The following is a 16,855-nucleotide window of genomic DNA, read 5'->3' on the forward strand; positions in this document are numbered from 1 at the left end:
ACTCAGGGGATTTTTAAAAGGGGCCTGAAAAATCTAGTGAAAATGTCTTCTACAGCAGTTCTGCCAAATAAATGCAAAGAATTCCAGACATGGTGGTTTTTATTTGGGCTCTATGTGAAGTATTTCTGTTTGGACAATCCCAGAGGGCCAAGGAGGGGCCATCCAGGGGTGTGGTTTTCTGGACATGAGGCAGGGAGACTCCCGAGGGCAAGAGCTTTCACATACATACCCCTCGGACCTGACTGTTCTGGACAGAAGTCATGGGACAGGTAGTTAGAAAAAAAAAGCAACTCTGTGTCACCATAAATACCACACTTTCATTGTAAATAACTGGGGAAAAACTAGTAAGCAAAAAATATCTTAAATCACTTATAATACCATCACCCAGCAATCACCTTTGCTAACATTTTGGGTGGGATACATTTATAGCCATTTTAATAAACACACATATATACACACACACTTTTTAGCTGAATTAAGACAAAACTATTTAACAACCTGCAGTTTAAAGAAATAATGTATCATAGCTTTTTATGATATCAATTTTACACAACCTTTTTAAAAGTTTAAAATTTTATCTGATTTAATTTTTAAAACTGAACTATGGTTGACTTACAATATTGTGTTAGTGTCCAAAAAAGTGATTCAGTTTTATATATACATAACCTTTTTCAGATTCTTTTCCATTATAGGTTGTTATAAGATATTGAATGTAGCTCCCTGTGCTCTACAGCAAAAACTTGTTATTACTCAGCCACAAAAAAGAATGAAATGTTGCTATTAGTGGCAACAAGGATGGACCTAGAAATTATCATACTAAATGAACTAAAAGAAATATAAATATCATATGATATCACTTATATGTGAAATCCAAAAAATAATACAAGTGAACTTATTTGCAAAACAGAAACACACTCAAGATATACAAAAAAAATTATGGTTACCAAGGGGGAAGAGGGGAGAGGGATAAATTAGGAGAATGGGAATAACACCACTATATATAAAATAAACAACCTTATTCTTAATAGCAACATGGTAATGAACTGTATAGCTGGGTCCTTCCTCCTTCACCCTGCCCCACGTAGCTGGACATTTAGGTTGTTTTCAGTGGAGAATCAAAATTGGGGTCTCAAGGGCATGCTGGCAGGGCAGACATTCTGTGCTGTTATTCAAAAGTGGAGTCCAGAGCTTCAGATGGTGGAGAGGACAGAGCTGGCAGATCTCCGGAGAGGAGCTTCCAACACTCTTCTCAGCAGCACGCTCTGTGGCTGTCAGAGCAGGCTGGGCTGGGCTGGGCCGACACCCGGCCAGCGGCCTGCGCTCAGCTCAGAGCAGTGGGTCAGCACAGGTCTGGTTTCTAAGTTACCTTCCAGTTTTCATGTCCTCCATCCTCATTGACAGACCACAGTCACCTGCATGTCACCCTAACATCAGCAGCAAATGATGCTGCCAACACTTTGGGCTCCTGCTGCTGGCATCTCAGTTGGTCAGCCACGGGGACTGAGAAGAGAAAGCAGGCAGCCTACACAAAAATCCCAGCGCTGCTGGGGTAAACAAGTCTGGATTCCCCTGAGTGCACGAACACCTACCCTGTTTCCTCATGAATGAGCCTGAGCTCTGGGCACACACAGAGCCTCTGTGTCTGGCCAAGCGGACGAACGAGGGTGGTGCCCGCCCAAACTTTCCACTCGCCTGCAGGGGACGTGGATTCAGACTGCAAATCTCTGGAAAACATGCCAGGGGAAATAGCCACATATTTGCAGAGGTGGACAGGAAGTAGCAGCAGCAGCCATTCCCGCCCTGGAGGGCACACAGGAAGTAAGTTCTAGGCTCATGTGTGCGGTACCCGCCTGCTCAGTCCTGGCCAGGGGTGGGGTGGGGTCCAAGTTAAACCACGCCATCCCTGCCCTCCCCAGGATAGCTCCAAGACTTGTTATTGGGATGAACATACACTGGGGAATTTATAAAGATTTACCCATCAACAACTGTATCCATCCAAGCCACCAAGCCTGGGATCCTGGAACTCCCTCCCAAGAGACAAAGGTCAGTCCCAGCCCAGCCTTCGCTAGGCTCTCGCCTGCCCACCCACTTCCAGCATGTACCAGAAGCATTCTGGAAACCCCTGGGAGGGTTGGGGTGGATAGCGATGGCTCTGCTGCCCTCTGCTGTTGAAATGCCGCCAACGCATCAGCTGTGGGGGCCCAGTTCTCCAAGGAGTGGGACACAACCCGGCAGCTAAACAGCATCAGCTGTGAGGCCCTGTTCTCCAAGGATAACTGTGCCACCCATCACGGTGGCCTTGCCACTGGTCCCTTCATTCTGCAGCATGGTGGACATGCTGGTGCAGCAAATCAGATCCCCTCCCCAGGCAGGCAGTGCACTGCGGGTCACTGGCCTCCCCCGCCAGCGGGCAAAAGCCTGCAAAATACAACTGGCTCTTGGCTTCGGGGAAGAATTACCCTGTCTAGCTTGGTCCATGAGAGCACAGGAAGAGCAGAGACTTACAGCTGGCCCCGCTGAGCTCTCTGCGAGACCCTGGGATGTGCCAGAACCATAATCATCTCCAACCCTCTGCCCCTGCACTGTCCCATATACGGGAAGGCTCACTGTCTGTGACTGGAAAGATAGATGCTCAGAGGCCCTGACCCACACCCAGACCCTCAGAGCTTCCTGGCTGACAGCAAACTAGCTTGTGTAGTAAGCATGCCCTTGGGGCTTCAGGCCTGCCTTGTTCCTTGGGGATTCCCTGAAGGACTGGGGTGATGTGATCAAGGCCTGGCTGGCTTCCCAACGAAGAATCGTTGGTCACCTTCCAGGAGTTTGCTCCAGAAACCACTGGTCTATAAGCCCTGTGAGCGTCACGTCTAGATTAGGGTCTGAGAAACTCACTACCCTAGAGCCTGCTACAATATAAACAAACATACACTAACTTATGAACTCACTCAACACATATTCACTGAGTGCCTGCGACACCCCAGGAGCTGGGGATATGGCCAAGAAAAGGACACGGGTCACCGGCTTCATGGAGTAACAGCCTTCTATGGGAGGCATTAAATAAGACACTGAATAAGTTAATTATACCAAAGCTCAATGACACGTATATTGTATTAAGGAGCATACTGCCCAACAAAGGCCTTTGCTGCCAAAATGTCACTGCCAGTCACAGCCACAGCAGCACAGACTGTAACCCAGACTGGACCTCTGTAGGGGGGAGAAGGATTTTTATTTTTTTGCTGTTTACTCACTGGTTTATTCCAAGGGCCTAGAACAGTGATTGGCCACAGTAGGCTTAGTAACTTAGATGAATGAATTAAAGAACACAGGTGACGGGGCACCCAGGTGTCCAGTGATGGTGCTAAAGCGCCTGGGGTGGGGCCTGACCACAGCTCAGGGAAGGTTCAGGTCCTTCCTGTATCACCCAGCTACATGGGCGGTGGCTGAGATGAGGGACTGCCCCTGGTGACCAGCTCAGAGAGGCCTGGGGGGCCCTCTGACTGGCCAGCCCCCGCGAGCATGCTCAGGAGCAGCTCTGGTCATAGAGTTCACTTGCTCTGTACAGAGGTTCCCCGGGGACAGGCAGGGGGGCCTGTCAGGAAGACTTCAGGTCTCGGGAGCAGTGCTTTGTGGGTGGGGCATCACAGGAGCCTCAGGAGACGGCAAAACACAGATGCCCCATTAGGCCATTGTGCGCACAGTGTATTTACCCACAGCTACCATTTTAGTCAAGAAACTGATTTCCCTTCCAAAATATCTGAAGGAGTCAAGGGAACAGTTGTCCTTCAGTTTGGTCATGGGGTGCAGGGCATAACCCAGTTAAAGCAGAACCTACTCAGGAAGAGGCCCCAGGAACCCTCAAATTAGCCATCTTGTGACGAGAACAAAAAAAAATCCAATCCATTGTCTCAGTACAGGAGTATCAATTTCACTTAAAAATATATATATATTTCTATATATTTTTTAAGCTGACTAAACCATTTTTGACCAGATCTTATCTACCAGATGCATTCACCTTGATCCCAGGTATTGCAACAGTAAGTGTAACCCACTCCAAATTTAGCATGTACTTTATATAGAGAGAGTTAACATTAACAAACCCCTCAGGATTGACGCTGCCCCTCCTGAGGCCTGATCTTGCCTCCACTACTGATTCTTCCTCCTCCCATCCCCCCTCCTCCCTGCAGGCTGGCCCGAGGCTCACAGGCCCAGAGTCTCCAGGGTATGGCCAGTGTGCTGTAAGCTCTCTTTGGCTCAGGTAGTGTTCTTTGAAATTCAGAGCCAAAATCTGAAAACCAGGGGACTTTACGTACAAATCCAGATCTCCAGCTTCTCATGAACTATCCAGGTCTGCACTCTCATAGAGCAGTGACCACCGGGAGGACAGGGCCTCTCCACTGAGGAGGGAGTAGGTATTCCCCAGTCTGTTCCTGCCGTGGGCCCCACAATTCTCATCACACTTGCAGAACTGTCTTCCTCTCAGTAGAGACATATTCCTCAGAACCCACATTTCTTCCAAATGTGAGAAAATAAGAGGTGGATGGCCTGGTTTCCTTTCGCTTGACCAGCCTGCCTCACTTGTTCCAGTTACTACTGGCTGGTGGCTGCAGGAATCTGAACTGTGTTGCCTGCCTTCCAGAAAGGACTGTGGCCTCCAGTGCAGATGGGTCCTTGTACTGGACAAGGAGATGGTCCGGCTCTCTGAGGAGCCAGATGGGGCGGTCTTACTGGCCTCCCTCCTCGCAGGTGGGGAGGATAAGGTCAGTGTTGAAATCAGAGGTTGCCTAACACCACTGCCAGAAGATGGACATGTTGGTCAGGCCAGGGTGGTAGCATCTGCTCAGAGTCATCTGGGCCTGCCCAGACCAATGCAGTGACTCTGAAATTAGGACAAAGGCTGCCCGAAGCTGACCTTTCAGGGAAACCTTCAGTGAGCACAGCTCGCTGTCCCCAGTGGACTCCAGCCACGGCCACAACCCACCATGGCTTCTCACTGGGCCCCTGAGCCTGCAGTGGCAACACTGCCCAAGCACATAACTGCGTGGGGCAGTGCTGGGGAGGGCCGGTTTGAGAAGGCCCCCTGAAACTGACATCCAAGGTCACTCTCAGCGGCTCTGGGATTCTAATAAAACAGGTACCACCTCAATGTTAAAACAACCTTGAACACAGCCTAAGGAAGCTATTCAGAGGATTTTTTCAGGCAAGCTTAATTTACTTCTTGAAATGTTTCCCCTTTTTGTTTAAATCTTTCAGGAGGCAGGCAATTTCCGCTTTATTCACAGGGACCTATAATCATGGATTACTAGGAAAACAAAAACACTGCGTTCTCCTCCATTCTAAACCATGAAACCCGCATGTGTACCCAGCAGCCAGCGGGACCAGGTGGCAGTGCCCCTCCAACCCCACCGGTGGTGCTGTGATGGGCCTCCATACCTGCATGGCCTTGACCTTGGGGAAGTCCCCTGCAGAGATGTGGTATTCTCGCTGCAGCTGAATGTAGATTTCTGGCAACCTGCTGATAAGTTCTCTCTTCTTGTTCTCTTTCCCAAACATACTTGGCATCTCCTTCTTCAGGAAGCTGATGATGTAGGCATGTACCTGAAGGGGTATATGTCAGTGAGGACGTGCCATTTAGAAGAGATGCAAACAAGATGGCAGCTTCATGCACCGTAACACGTAACAGGCACCCCAAGGGCCATGGTCCTTGGGACCAGAGGAGGGTGAGGACCTGGTGGAAAGGGATGGCGGTGCTGGGTGGGAAAGAGCCTGGTTCTGGCGACTAACCTAAGAAGACCTAAGAGAAAGGTTCACCAGGGCTGGTATCCAGGAGCACCAGCAAATGATGCTGAGGCTGATGGGCATGGAAATCTGTGAACAGTGAGATGAGGACTCGCATTAACTTCCCTTTACACAGTTTAGATCTCAAGACCAGTGAGGTCATTTCTGCACAAGAGCAGCTGCCTAAGACCAGGCCAGAAAACAGAAGTGCCCTGTGGGAGAGGGAGACCTGGTACACGAGGGGGGAGCCCCAGAAACCTTGGTCACGTAGGGTTAGCTGGCCTGGCACTGTTACCCGAAGAGTGGTGAATTCCGATAGGAGGGCTCTGCTTGGCCCGTGTCACCTCCTTCCCTAAAATCTCCACCCTTCTACTGATTTCCAAATTTAGGATGTTAAGAAATGCTCATAACAAAGGTTCTCTTTGTATATCTAGAATTCTACAGAGTAATTTAGAAGCCAAGAAAATAAATAAGAAAAGATGAGAAGGCAGTGATTACAAAAAGAAAATGATTATGTAGCTATGGAAAATTCTATTAAAGAAAACAGATGCCTACTATAATCTTGTGGAAGAATGGAAATTGGATAGAGTGGGTAAGCAGACACATTCCATGGCTCAGTTGAGGGCCTCTGTGTATGGATATACACCAGGCACAGCCAAACACATTTTGCTAAGATTTGAACACTAAAGTAAGTGCACAGTGCAAATGCTGACATGCTTGGACCAGACAATGCTAACTTCTCCTCCTGTATGAAGGTCACTTTAACATAAGCACACCCTGTGCTGCCTGGCTATTTCTGCAAGTATGACTGGGACAGATGGTTGGATAGCATCACTGACTCAATGGACACGAAGCTGAACAAACGCTGGGAGACAGTGGAAGACAGGGAAGCCTGATGTGCTGTAGTCCATGGGGTCATAAAGAGTTGGACACAACTTAGCAACTGAACAACAACAGCAACCATAGATTGGGAGAGATGCTTTTAAACCTTCCTGTCACTGGTAAACTTACTTTTCAAATTAAAACAACTTAAAATATTTGCACAGTTCTTCAAGATAACTAGAGAAATCCAAGGTTTGGGAATTCTTTTATTTAGAATGATGGGCTTTAACTGCATTCCTGAAGATATGATGAATAAGTATTAAAACTTGTAAGACAAGTAATTTCCTTGGCTAAATTAGTTACCTGGCTTGGTTTGGATGGGGTGGGGGAGGGCCATGTGTAGCTCCAAAGGACTCGGAGGGGTTGCCACATTCCACTGGGAAGAATGAACTGCCACCAGCTGTCCTTGCATTATTTCCTTGGCCTTGGCCCTCCTGGAACCTCTGGACCTGTGGACCCCTCTCTCCACCTGCCCTGCTTCGGAGGTTCCTCCCAGCTGAAGGAGCAAGTACCCCCACCGGCTTAGCCTCCTATCCACAAGGGCATCTTTCCAAGACCCCTCCCCAGAGCCCACATCTGGGGCAGCTGCCAGGGCCCTGTCCAGGGAAGGCTGACTCTCCACCCAGTCTGTGGGAATGGCACCTTGTTCTTGAACACCGCCTGATCCCCAGGGGCCTGTGTGCCCTGGGCTGGGCTGCAGGTGATATGCCCACAGCTCTCCCCGCCCCCCCACCTGCTCCCCATCCCTGCCCTCGCGGTGCTCACTGCTGATGACTAGGCTGCTGGATAATGGGCCACCCTTGGACGCCAGCCCTCAGGGCCCGCCTCCTCCCACCTGTCTGGCATTACCTGAGTCGTGACCCGCAGGTGACCTGCTCGTGCTACACGCTGCTGTCAGCCTCAACCTCCACTTCCAGGAAGCTCTACTGGCCTGATCTGGGGAAGTCTCCTGTTGTCCTGCCTCTGCATGGTCACCCCCTCCTGCCTTTCCCTGGGCGTCCTAAGACAATAACCCGGGGTCAGACTCGATGCATGGGCCCTGCCTTTAAGAAGATCATCATGTTACGAGGTAAATTTCAGTCCTTAGAATCACAGAGTATTAAATCTAGAAGGGGTTCCTTTAAAATGATTGAATTCCTGGTTCCAGGGAATTCATATGACCCAAGGTCATACAGCTAGTTAGGAGATGCCAAGCTGGCACTAGCATTCACCTGCCTCATTCCGTACTTTACAGAATCAACTTTTGTTAATTACTTTTTGTGGGTGTGAATGAAAAATTATACTGATGCTGCTGAAATCTGGAATTCACACCGAACTGTGTCCAATGGGACAACTTTGAGGTTTGGCTTCTGATTGTTTCTAACTCACAGGGAAGCTTTGGAAAGATCACGTACTCTTCTCTCCCCAGACTCAAAGAAATGGATGCATTATGGCACATGATGTGAGTAAAAACTGCAGTCTTCTAGGAGGACTGAGTCTTGTGAGTTTCTAAGAGCCCATCATAAACAAGCAGCAGCCAGGGTGGCTGAAATCCTCACTCAACTTGAAAAGCTCCCTCCTGCCCTAATGCATCCAAAGGTGTGTCCCCAGATAACGGAGGGCCAAGGGCCAGACCTGGCGAGGGTCCTCAGAAGGAGGTAGAGACAGTCTGACTCTTTGTTGCTTATAATCAGAGAAAATTAATCAAGAGGAAGAGGAATAGGATAAAGCAGAGGTGGGCAGGATGGGACCTCATTTTGGGAGGCTGGGTCAGGCCCTGCTATGGCTGCCCACTCGCTCACTGGACCACTCTGGGTGAGCTGTCCCCTCCCTGGCATCAGCTCGCTCACCCACAAACTGGAGCTGACAACCCTTACCTCACAGGTTTGTGGTTATGAGAATCAAGAGAGGGCACGTATTTGAAAGCACTTTGTCCACTAGAGAGAGGAGTAAAAATGTTAATTAACCAATGACCAGACACTTGTAGCTGGAGGGGTAGTAACACCAGAGGCAGCTTATGGCTGATTAGTCCTTACTGAACAATGAATAAACTCTCCACATTTAAATAGTAACATGATTAATCTGGGTTCCAAGTTCTTCATTCACAAGCAAATGGCACTGAGCCCTGTTGAACTTCTGAATGTTTCTATCTTGTCCAATTCACTCTTTCCCTTGTATAAAACTGGAAAAGTCCCTACTCATAACCAAAGGTACGCCAAATGGCTTAAAATGTCAGTTTTTTTTTTTTTTTTTTCTGGGCTAATAATGAGCAGAGAAAGATGGATTAAATGAACATGGATTTATAGTTCACATCTATACTCTGCCACAATCTCATGAACTATGTTCAGTGACAAGTGTTTGTATATCCAATGCTGAGAAGCATGTACACAGAGAGATACTGGCTCTATCTACCGTGGGCTTGGAGGGCAATCGCAGCAGTGAGTGTGGGAAGCTTGCAACACGCATGGACAGTAGGAATGGAAAGGCCTATGGAATCTGGATACTGGCGAGCGATGTGGAGCCAGTCAGGGCGGGAAACATGGTTCTGCATGGAAAACTTCAGGGTTGCCCAGGTTTAATATGACCTGATAGAGACCTGCACCTTCGCAAGCTCAGCTGGAAACCTGCATAGAACATTTAACCTCTGGGGATCAGCGCATTTTAAAAGTGGATTTATTATGACACAAAAACTTCAGTTCATAAGCTGAAGACCCAGACGATGAACCCATGAGGTAGTAAGCGTGAGGCTTCAAGATGCAGCTGATTGGCTCCCACTTGGGTTCCTTAATTTGTTGAAATCAAAGCCGGGACCAATAGCGGATGTGATTCTGAAGAGCCTTAAAGGGGATGCCAGGGGCCCACCCAGTCATCGGAGTCAGCCTTCAAAGAGATAGCTCCCCCGTGTGTGCGGACTCAAGCTACTGACACACCCGCTTTGCAGCCTGAGGCTGCTGACTGGGCTACTTTTAAACACCGCCTGGAAGACTAAGCGTCAAAGGGACAGCTACCAGCCCTGGTAGAATGATTCTTACATAACTTAGCTTGGGTCCATGTGGCGAATTTCCAAATGTCTAATTTCTCCCCCAGAAGGAATGGGCGGTACAGACAGACTGGAAAGCTCGGTCCTCCAAGCCACATATGATGAAGAGGAGAACACACTTTGAAGATGAAACTAAATTCCACAGAACTATACTAAATGCCCCAAACCACTGACATCTCCTTTCCTTTCTCACTTTTAGTTTGTTCCTTCCTCAAATGTTGACTCATTTTTTAACTGAACAAAGATCTCCAAGTGGGTGGGAACCTTTCCTATTCATGAGCAGTGTATTTATAAAAGGTGGGGTCCTAAAGTAAACTTGCCTTGCTTTTTACCTTTGTGCATTTATCCCACAAACTACTATGATTTAGAGTTTGAATCTTGTTTCATTAAAAAAAATTTTTTTTTACGTTGACCAATTTTTTCAAGTCTTTATTGAATTTGTTATGATATTGCTTCTCTTTTATGCTTTGGTTTTTGGTTGCCAGGCATGTGGGATCTTACCTCCCCAGCCAGGGATCGAATCTGCACCCCTTCCATTGGAAGGCAGTCTTAACTACTGGATCACCAGGAAAGTCCCTGAACTTTAACTTGGCTATTTTAATGATACTGAATAAAAGTAAACTCATATTTTCTAAACCTTTGGTGGGGGCTTTCCCCAAACAGATTACTCTAAAAAACCATGAAATGAAACTTGACTGGCATCTGAGATTATGAACAGTCTTCAAAGAACGATGTCTACTGATATCATAAGATATATACTCTTTGAGGCTAACCAAAAAACTCACTCTAAAGATTTCCTGTTCCTTTAAATAAAGGACTGGGATAAAAAATGTAAATAGAAAAAGTAGGGAAATCATTAAGTTTCAAGAGATCTTTAGTAAGAGTGCCATTTTTCATATTATGGGAAATGTCATAGTTATGATACTTTGATTACTGCAGAACTCAGCAGGACATTAACAATGCCATTTCTGGCTTTTATTTCAGGATGGGCCACAGATTCTACCTAATTATGGTGGTCTATAAATAGACACACTCCACCCACCAACTCAGAGCTTCCCTGGTGGCTCAGTGGTAAAGAATCTGCCTGGTAATGCAGGAGAGGCAGGTTGAATCCCTGAGAAGATCCCCTGGAGAAGGAAATGGCAACCCACTCCAGTATTCTTGCCTTGGAAACCCCACGGACAGAGGAGACTGGCAGGCTATGGTCCATGGGGTCACAAAAGAGTCATATAACTTAGCAACTAAACAACATACCTGCGCAGATCTGACACCTGCCAGGTGATATCTGGAATCTTATCCTTTGCATACTTTCAAAAATCACAGCTCGACAAACTTCTAAACTTTGTAGGGTTTATGTGGATGGAGACTATTACAGAATAATCAGAATGACAGATTAATGCAGAAAGCAAGGGCATAGTAAAGACCAACAGATGCTGTCCACGCTGCATTTCAGATGAATGCTTTCCAGACCAGGGGGTCAGGCCCTGGTTTGAATCTATAACTTCAGGCTGGGAAGTTTTGGGTAAGTAAGGTCACCTTTCTGAGCTTCATTTCCCTTGTATGAGAAATCAATGTCCAACTTTGCGTACTGTGGGCAGGATCAGATAAAATAACATATGCAATGCAAATCGTGGGGCTTCTAGAACATTATAGACCCTCAGTCAAGGTTGGCCTGCCAAAGGAAAACTGGATCAGGAGAAAGAAAGATGAATATATCAAAACCCAAGAGCATTTTTATGAAACAGGAACACTTCAAAAAGCAAAGCTCAGGTGACCCCTAGTCCATTTCAGCAACAAGTTCACAAATGGAACATAAAACTGCAGACGGTGTAGGAAGTGGATGGCACTGGTTAGTGGTCAAGGCTATTGTGCTGAGTTCAGCTTCTTCTCTGCCTGAGACTGTTTCCTGCCCCCCTGCCAGCCTTGTGCCGCCCCAGGAACACACTGGCACAGCTCAGGCTGGAAACATCCGTACTTCAAACATTTTCCTTTATGAAAAGGAACAAGCCAGATACTATTCTTAGGAAGAAGAAAAAAAAGAAGACCAGCTTTTTTTCCTAGAAGTAAGCTCAGCAATTTGACTGCCCCCTGCCCCACCCCCCGCCTCTACACAAGGGCTTTCATTATTCCCGTGTCAGTACACACAGCAGCATTCTGTGCCTCTAAACCCAGGCCACGCCAGCCCCTTCACAGGGCCCAAGGTGCCAGAATGGCAGCAAAATCCCATGCGCTTGGCACCCCCAATGAGCCTTTTGCCTTTTATTTATTTATATGATCAAACATAGCTGCATCTTGAGTTACCAGGCCCTCAGCGATGCCTCGTAAATTAAAAAAAAATTCCATGGATATTTAAAAATAGTTAAAAGATCTTGAAATCTGCAAAGGCTATGACGTCATTTACCAGCCTTGGTTATACAATCATTTTGGGTATTACATACCCTGAAGGTGAATTTCAGTTATATCAGCCAGAGAAGAGAAAGACCACATACCAGGGGGTCACTAACTCGGCAAAAACAGACTTCCTGCCACTGAGCCAGGGAGGGAAATCATCTCAGGAGAGCTGCAAATTAGTGGATTTACAAGCCTTGTAGAACTGGAACAAAAGTGGCTGTTCCGGGAAGGAAGCAGCCTGTACAAGAAGAAAAGATAAAGAGCTACGACTCAGGAGCACAGGTGACTGCAGATCAGCGGAACCACAGGGGTGGGGGGTGTGAAAAAGCCTTAGGGGGAGCAAGAGGAAAGAGCAGATCCAGGGATGACGGGCGGGGTAGCAGCCAGGGGGGTGTCTGGTCGCAGCCAGGAGGGATGCTGCCCTGAGCACATGGGCATGCAGGCAGTGAGGAGGGGCTGGACGGCTGGTCACCTGCACGTCGGTCACCCTCAGTGGAGCCCTCCCTGCTCCCTGCCCCAGCCAGGTCCCTTCTCAGAGCACAGTGTCTACACCTGGGCACTCACAGCTCACCATTCTGAAGAGGGGAGTTTGGCGCCCCCTCCTTCACCTGACTAGGCTGCCCAGCCCTGGCCTAGGGTGCTGTTGACTGAAGTAGGCAAAGTAATGGTCGACTCTAGATGGCTGGCCTGTGGGCCCCTAGGCCAGAGCAGAAGCCACTCGTGGTGCAGCAAGAGGAAGTGGGGAGATGCAGGTTCTCTGCCATCAGAAGCTGAAGGAAAAATGAGGCCTCCTGACCAGGGATCTGGAGAGGCAGGCCCAGGACTGCTTCTAGCAGAAGGGACAAGGCCAAAGCAGAAGGCTAGACTGGAAGCCAGGAGGGCTGTCTTTAGTCCTTTGTCACTAAAGACCTCTGGTTCCCAAACTCAACTGATCATCAGAATCACTCAGGGAGCTTTACACACAGACACACAGACAGACAGACAGACAGACAGACACACACACACACACACACACACACACACACTACCCCCAATCAGAGGCTTTGGGGCAGGGCTTGGGAACTTACATTGCTTAAAGCTCCTGGACGCTTCTGATGATCACTGGGACTAGATAAACTCTGGAGGCACTTGTGGTGTTAGAGGACTATCATTTTATGAAATGTATATATAGCTTTTAAAGAACTTTTTTTTTTTTCTGTACTTTTTCTTAGAGGAGTCACATGCTCCTCTCTCTTCAGAGGCACAGCAAAATAGACTATGCTGTTAACACGAGGGTGGTTAGATCACTGCCCACCACCTGGAGGCACAGACTCCTGGGGCTGCTAAAAGGCTCAGCCGTGAGGCTGGAGAGTGGGAACCACAGCCCAGAATGGGGATATGGTGTACCCCTTCCCGAAATGGCATAGTTGGTGGGCTGGGCTGAGCCAACTTCCTGTGGCCTCTCTGTGCCCTCGTGTGACACAGGGCTCCATGCCTTAGGCACAGGGTGACAAGCGCTGGTCCCTCGGCACCGCACTGGTCCCACCAATGCCACCTCTCTCTGGTTCGGTGGGTTATCTTCCTGCCATCCTAACATAGCAGCAGCATCCAGGTGGTAAGTGCATGCATTTCCCCAAGTCCCGGGAGCTACGTCAAGCACTCTGCAAGCCAGGTCACACAACCCTCCCAAGCACCCTGTGCTCTTACTAGTTCCATTTTATAGGTTGAGTCAGGCTTGGAAAGGAGTCATTTGCCCAAGATGACAGAGGTAGGAGCCAGAATCTAAAGAAGATACTGATGGTCAGGCTGGCTTCATAACCCTTCCATGTCCTGTTCCCTGAGGCTCCTGGAGTTGAACCTCCGCCTATTTTCCCTTACAGAGGTGCATGTGGGAAGAGTCCCTGCCCAGGCTGCTGCTGGGGGTCTCCAGCTTACCTTGGCCAGCCGCGCTCGCTTGATGAGGTCGTTGAGTTTGCGCACTGCCGCCTTCTGGGGAAGGCTCTGGATGTCTCTGAACAGGTCCTGGGCCTCGGCCTCGAAGAGCCGTCGGTTGTCAGTATTCTGCAGGGGCTGCGTCCAGAAGGAGCCGATGTAGACGCGTAGCACCTCAGGCGTGTTGATGACCTTGCCCAGGGACCACATGAGGGCTCCATAGACTCGCATCAGCTGTTGTGTGTCCACTTGGTCGGCCTTGTTCAGCACGACACGGATCTTGTCGTCCTGGCCCCGGAAAGCCTTGATGGCCTCTGAGAACTCGTCTGAGATGTCCAGTTTGTGTGCATCGAAGAGCAGGATAATCCTGTCCACCCGCTCAGCGAACCACTGAAGGACCTGGCAGAAGTCATACCCTGGGGAGGGAAGGGGCAGGTCAGTGCAGCTGACTGCTGCAGGGAATGTGCTGGCAGGGGCTCAGAACCACGTGGGTCTCCGGCAGCTGCCAGGGAGAGTGCCCCGTCTTCAAGCTGGAGGAAGGGGAGGACTCATGATATGAAAACTGTTTCAAATGGGGCCCTCTGGGCTGGATGCATAGAGTTAACACTGGGGATGCTGGGAGTCCTTGCGTGGGCAGTACCAGGGGATACTGTGGTCACTCTGACTAGGCAATGCTTGCTTCCATATCTGTAATTTCTTTTAGCCCCCAGGAGTCTCTTGTTTCACCTAGTACAGTCTTTCAGTTTAATGGCAAAATTGAGTACTGGCCCTGAAAAAATACAGGCCATGGTTCAAAAGCTCTCAATTTCTACCAAAGTCTCACTTTTCTGAAAGTAGCAGAGCTGGAGAAGGAAGAAACCTAGTGGCCACTGGAAGTCTTGTGGCGTGTACAGGAAGTACCGCAAAAGGGAAATTTCCATCTATCTAAATTTTTAAGAGTGTTGAGATCAGAGGCTGACCTGGCCAAAACAGTGACCTATATTTATCATTTGGACTATTTATATCTTAAGTATGTTGTAAATATTTTTAAAATTGTGTTTCACAGCCATTCCATGAAATGGTCTCTTGCCAATTTCTTTCTAAAAATGACCAGACCCATGACAATTCTGTTTATTTTACTTTGGCTGTGTACCAACACACTCCAAATCACGCACCCAAATCAACACTCCTCTCGGCTTGTGGTCAAGGCTTTTGAGCATTTCTCAGGGAGGCAAGTCCCATGAGAAGCAAACAGAAGGGGCCAGTCTCCCGGGCTTATTTTTATTCTCAAGGCTGATTAGCTCTAGAATCAAGCCTCAAAGCAGTGCAGTCAGAACCCAAAAGGGATATTTCCTGACCCTACTTTTCACACTCTTGCCTCTATTTTTAGATCTGGAAAACTTCCAAACACATATAACAGTCTAGAGAATAATGTGATGAATGTTGACATGCCCACCTTGTACCTTTAAGAAATTTTCACTTGACCTTCTTTGCTTCAAATACTTAAAAAAAATTGAAGTGTAGTTTATTCAAATAACAAAATACCACGTAGCAGCGAGGGTGAACTAGATTTTCACTTGTCATCACAGGCAAATCTCACACACAAAAAAATCCGTTTCAAAAGCACATGTATAGCATGATAAGATTCACTTACAATGTTAAAAAACAAAGCACCACTCGATAACCTATGGATATGTACTACAGTTCGAATACAAACATGTTACATGGGTTTGCGGATGCTGGTTGATTCTGGGGATGGAGGAAGTGAGGCATCTAAAGTAGATGAGTGCCTAAAGGAGAACGAGCTATTAGACAGAAATAAAGGGGGTCCATGAACTAAAGTTTCCATGAATTGAAGAACAGGTGTAAGAGGAATAACTGGGCAAGCAAACTGGATTCAGATACATTTAAACAGGGACTTCCCTGGTAGTCCAGTGGTTGGGAATCCTCCTTCTAATGCAAGGGAGGGGGGTTCGATCCCTGGTCGGGGAACTAAGATCCTACACTCCACAGGGCAATCAAGCCCAGGGGCCACAACTAGAGAACCTCACGGGCTGCAACTATGGAGCCCACGCACCACAGCCAGAGAAAGCCCATGTGCCACAATGAAGACCCAGCACGGCCAAAACTTGAAAAATAAAAAGATACATTTAAGTAAGGAGAACAGTCACGAAAGTGCTGAAGCCCCCATGACCCCCTCCGCAAGCTCTGTCCTCAACCTCCTCCCCAGAGGAAACCACAGACCCTGGATGCAGGGCTTTATGTCACTGCGCATGTGCGTGTATGCTGCCAGCTTAGGCCTTTCACTTCTCTTTCTGTCTCGCTGAGGGACTCCCTGATTCCCTGGGTGGGGGAAAGGAGACCAAAGGCAGTTTCCAGAATGTGGGCTAGAGTTTTTCATTGCTGTCAGCAGCCAGTTTAGATCAGAGGAAAGGCAAAGACCTATGGAACAGGTCATAGCGTAGGATATGAAGATTCTGAGTTAACATTTCACTTGGTTCTGTCCCTGTGAGGCCAGAGCAAACCTCCTAAGGTAATGTGGGTTCTGTCATTTGAGACTGACCTGTGCACCAGAAAGCCTAGATCCTGGGTAGGAGATGCTCAGCAGATGAAAGACGGTGCTGATCCTTGGGGGCTGGGATGACGTTTTGAAGCTGCCCACTGAAGGCCCTGTGTGTGGATTTACTTTTCCAATAGGGAGGATGGACTTGTCTCTCTGACCCAGTGCCTCTCTCATTTGGTAACTGAAGGTTCATAAACAGATTGAAGAAAAGGCTGTGTCCGGCATGCACACTGGGGGAGGATACCAGTTGTACTTTGCTGATTGCTCTTCCTGTTGGATGGCGGTTAGCATGGGTTCCTTGGGGACCACAGACGCTGAAGGTGTGGTGGACAGTCTCT

General features: G+C 48.2%; 1 protein-coding gene across 1 annotated transcript in view; it reads right to left on the reverse strand.

Moving 5' to 3' along the window:
• The window catches only part of EHD4 (EH domain containing 4), an 85,942-nt gene that overhangs the window by 5,401 nt on the left and 63,686 nt on the right, over positions 1-16,855 (reverse strand). The window contains exons 4-5 of the mRNA XM_052646417.1: positions 13,979-14,391; positions 5,428-5,592 (exon numbers count right to left, since the gene is read on the reverse strand). Coding sequence (XP_052502377.1) covers positions 5,428-5,592; positions 13,979-14,391 — 578 coding nt within the window. The remainder of the gene's footprint in view (positions 1-5,427; positions 5,593-13,978; positions 14,392-16,855) is intronic.

The sequence above is a fragment of the Budorcas taxicolor genome, chromosome 10 (genome assembly GCF_023091745.1).
Source record: "Budorcas taxicolor isolate Tak-1 chromosome 10, Takin1.1, whole genome shotgun sequence".
Lineage (NCBI taxonomy): Eukaryota > Metazoa > Chordata > Mammalia > Artiodactyla > Bovidae > Budorcas > Budorcas taxicolor.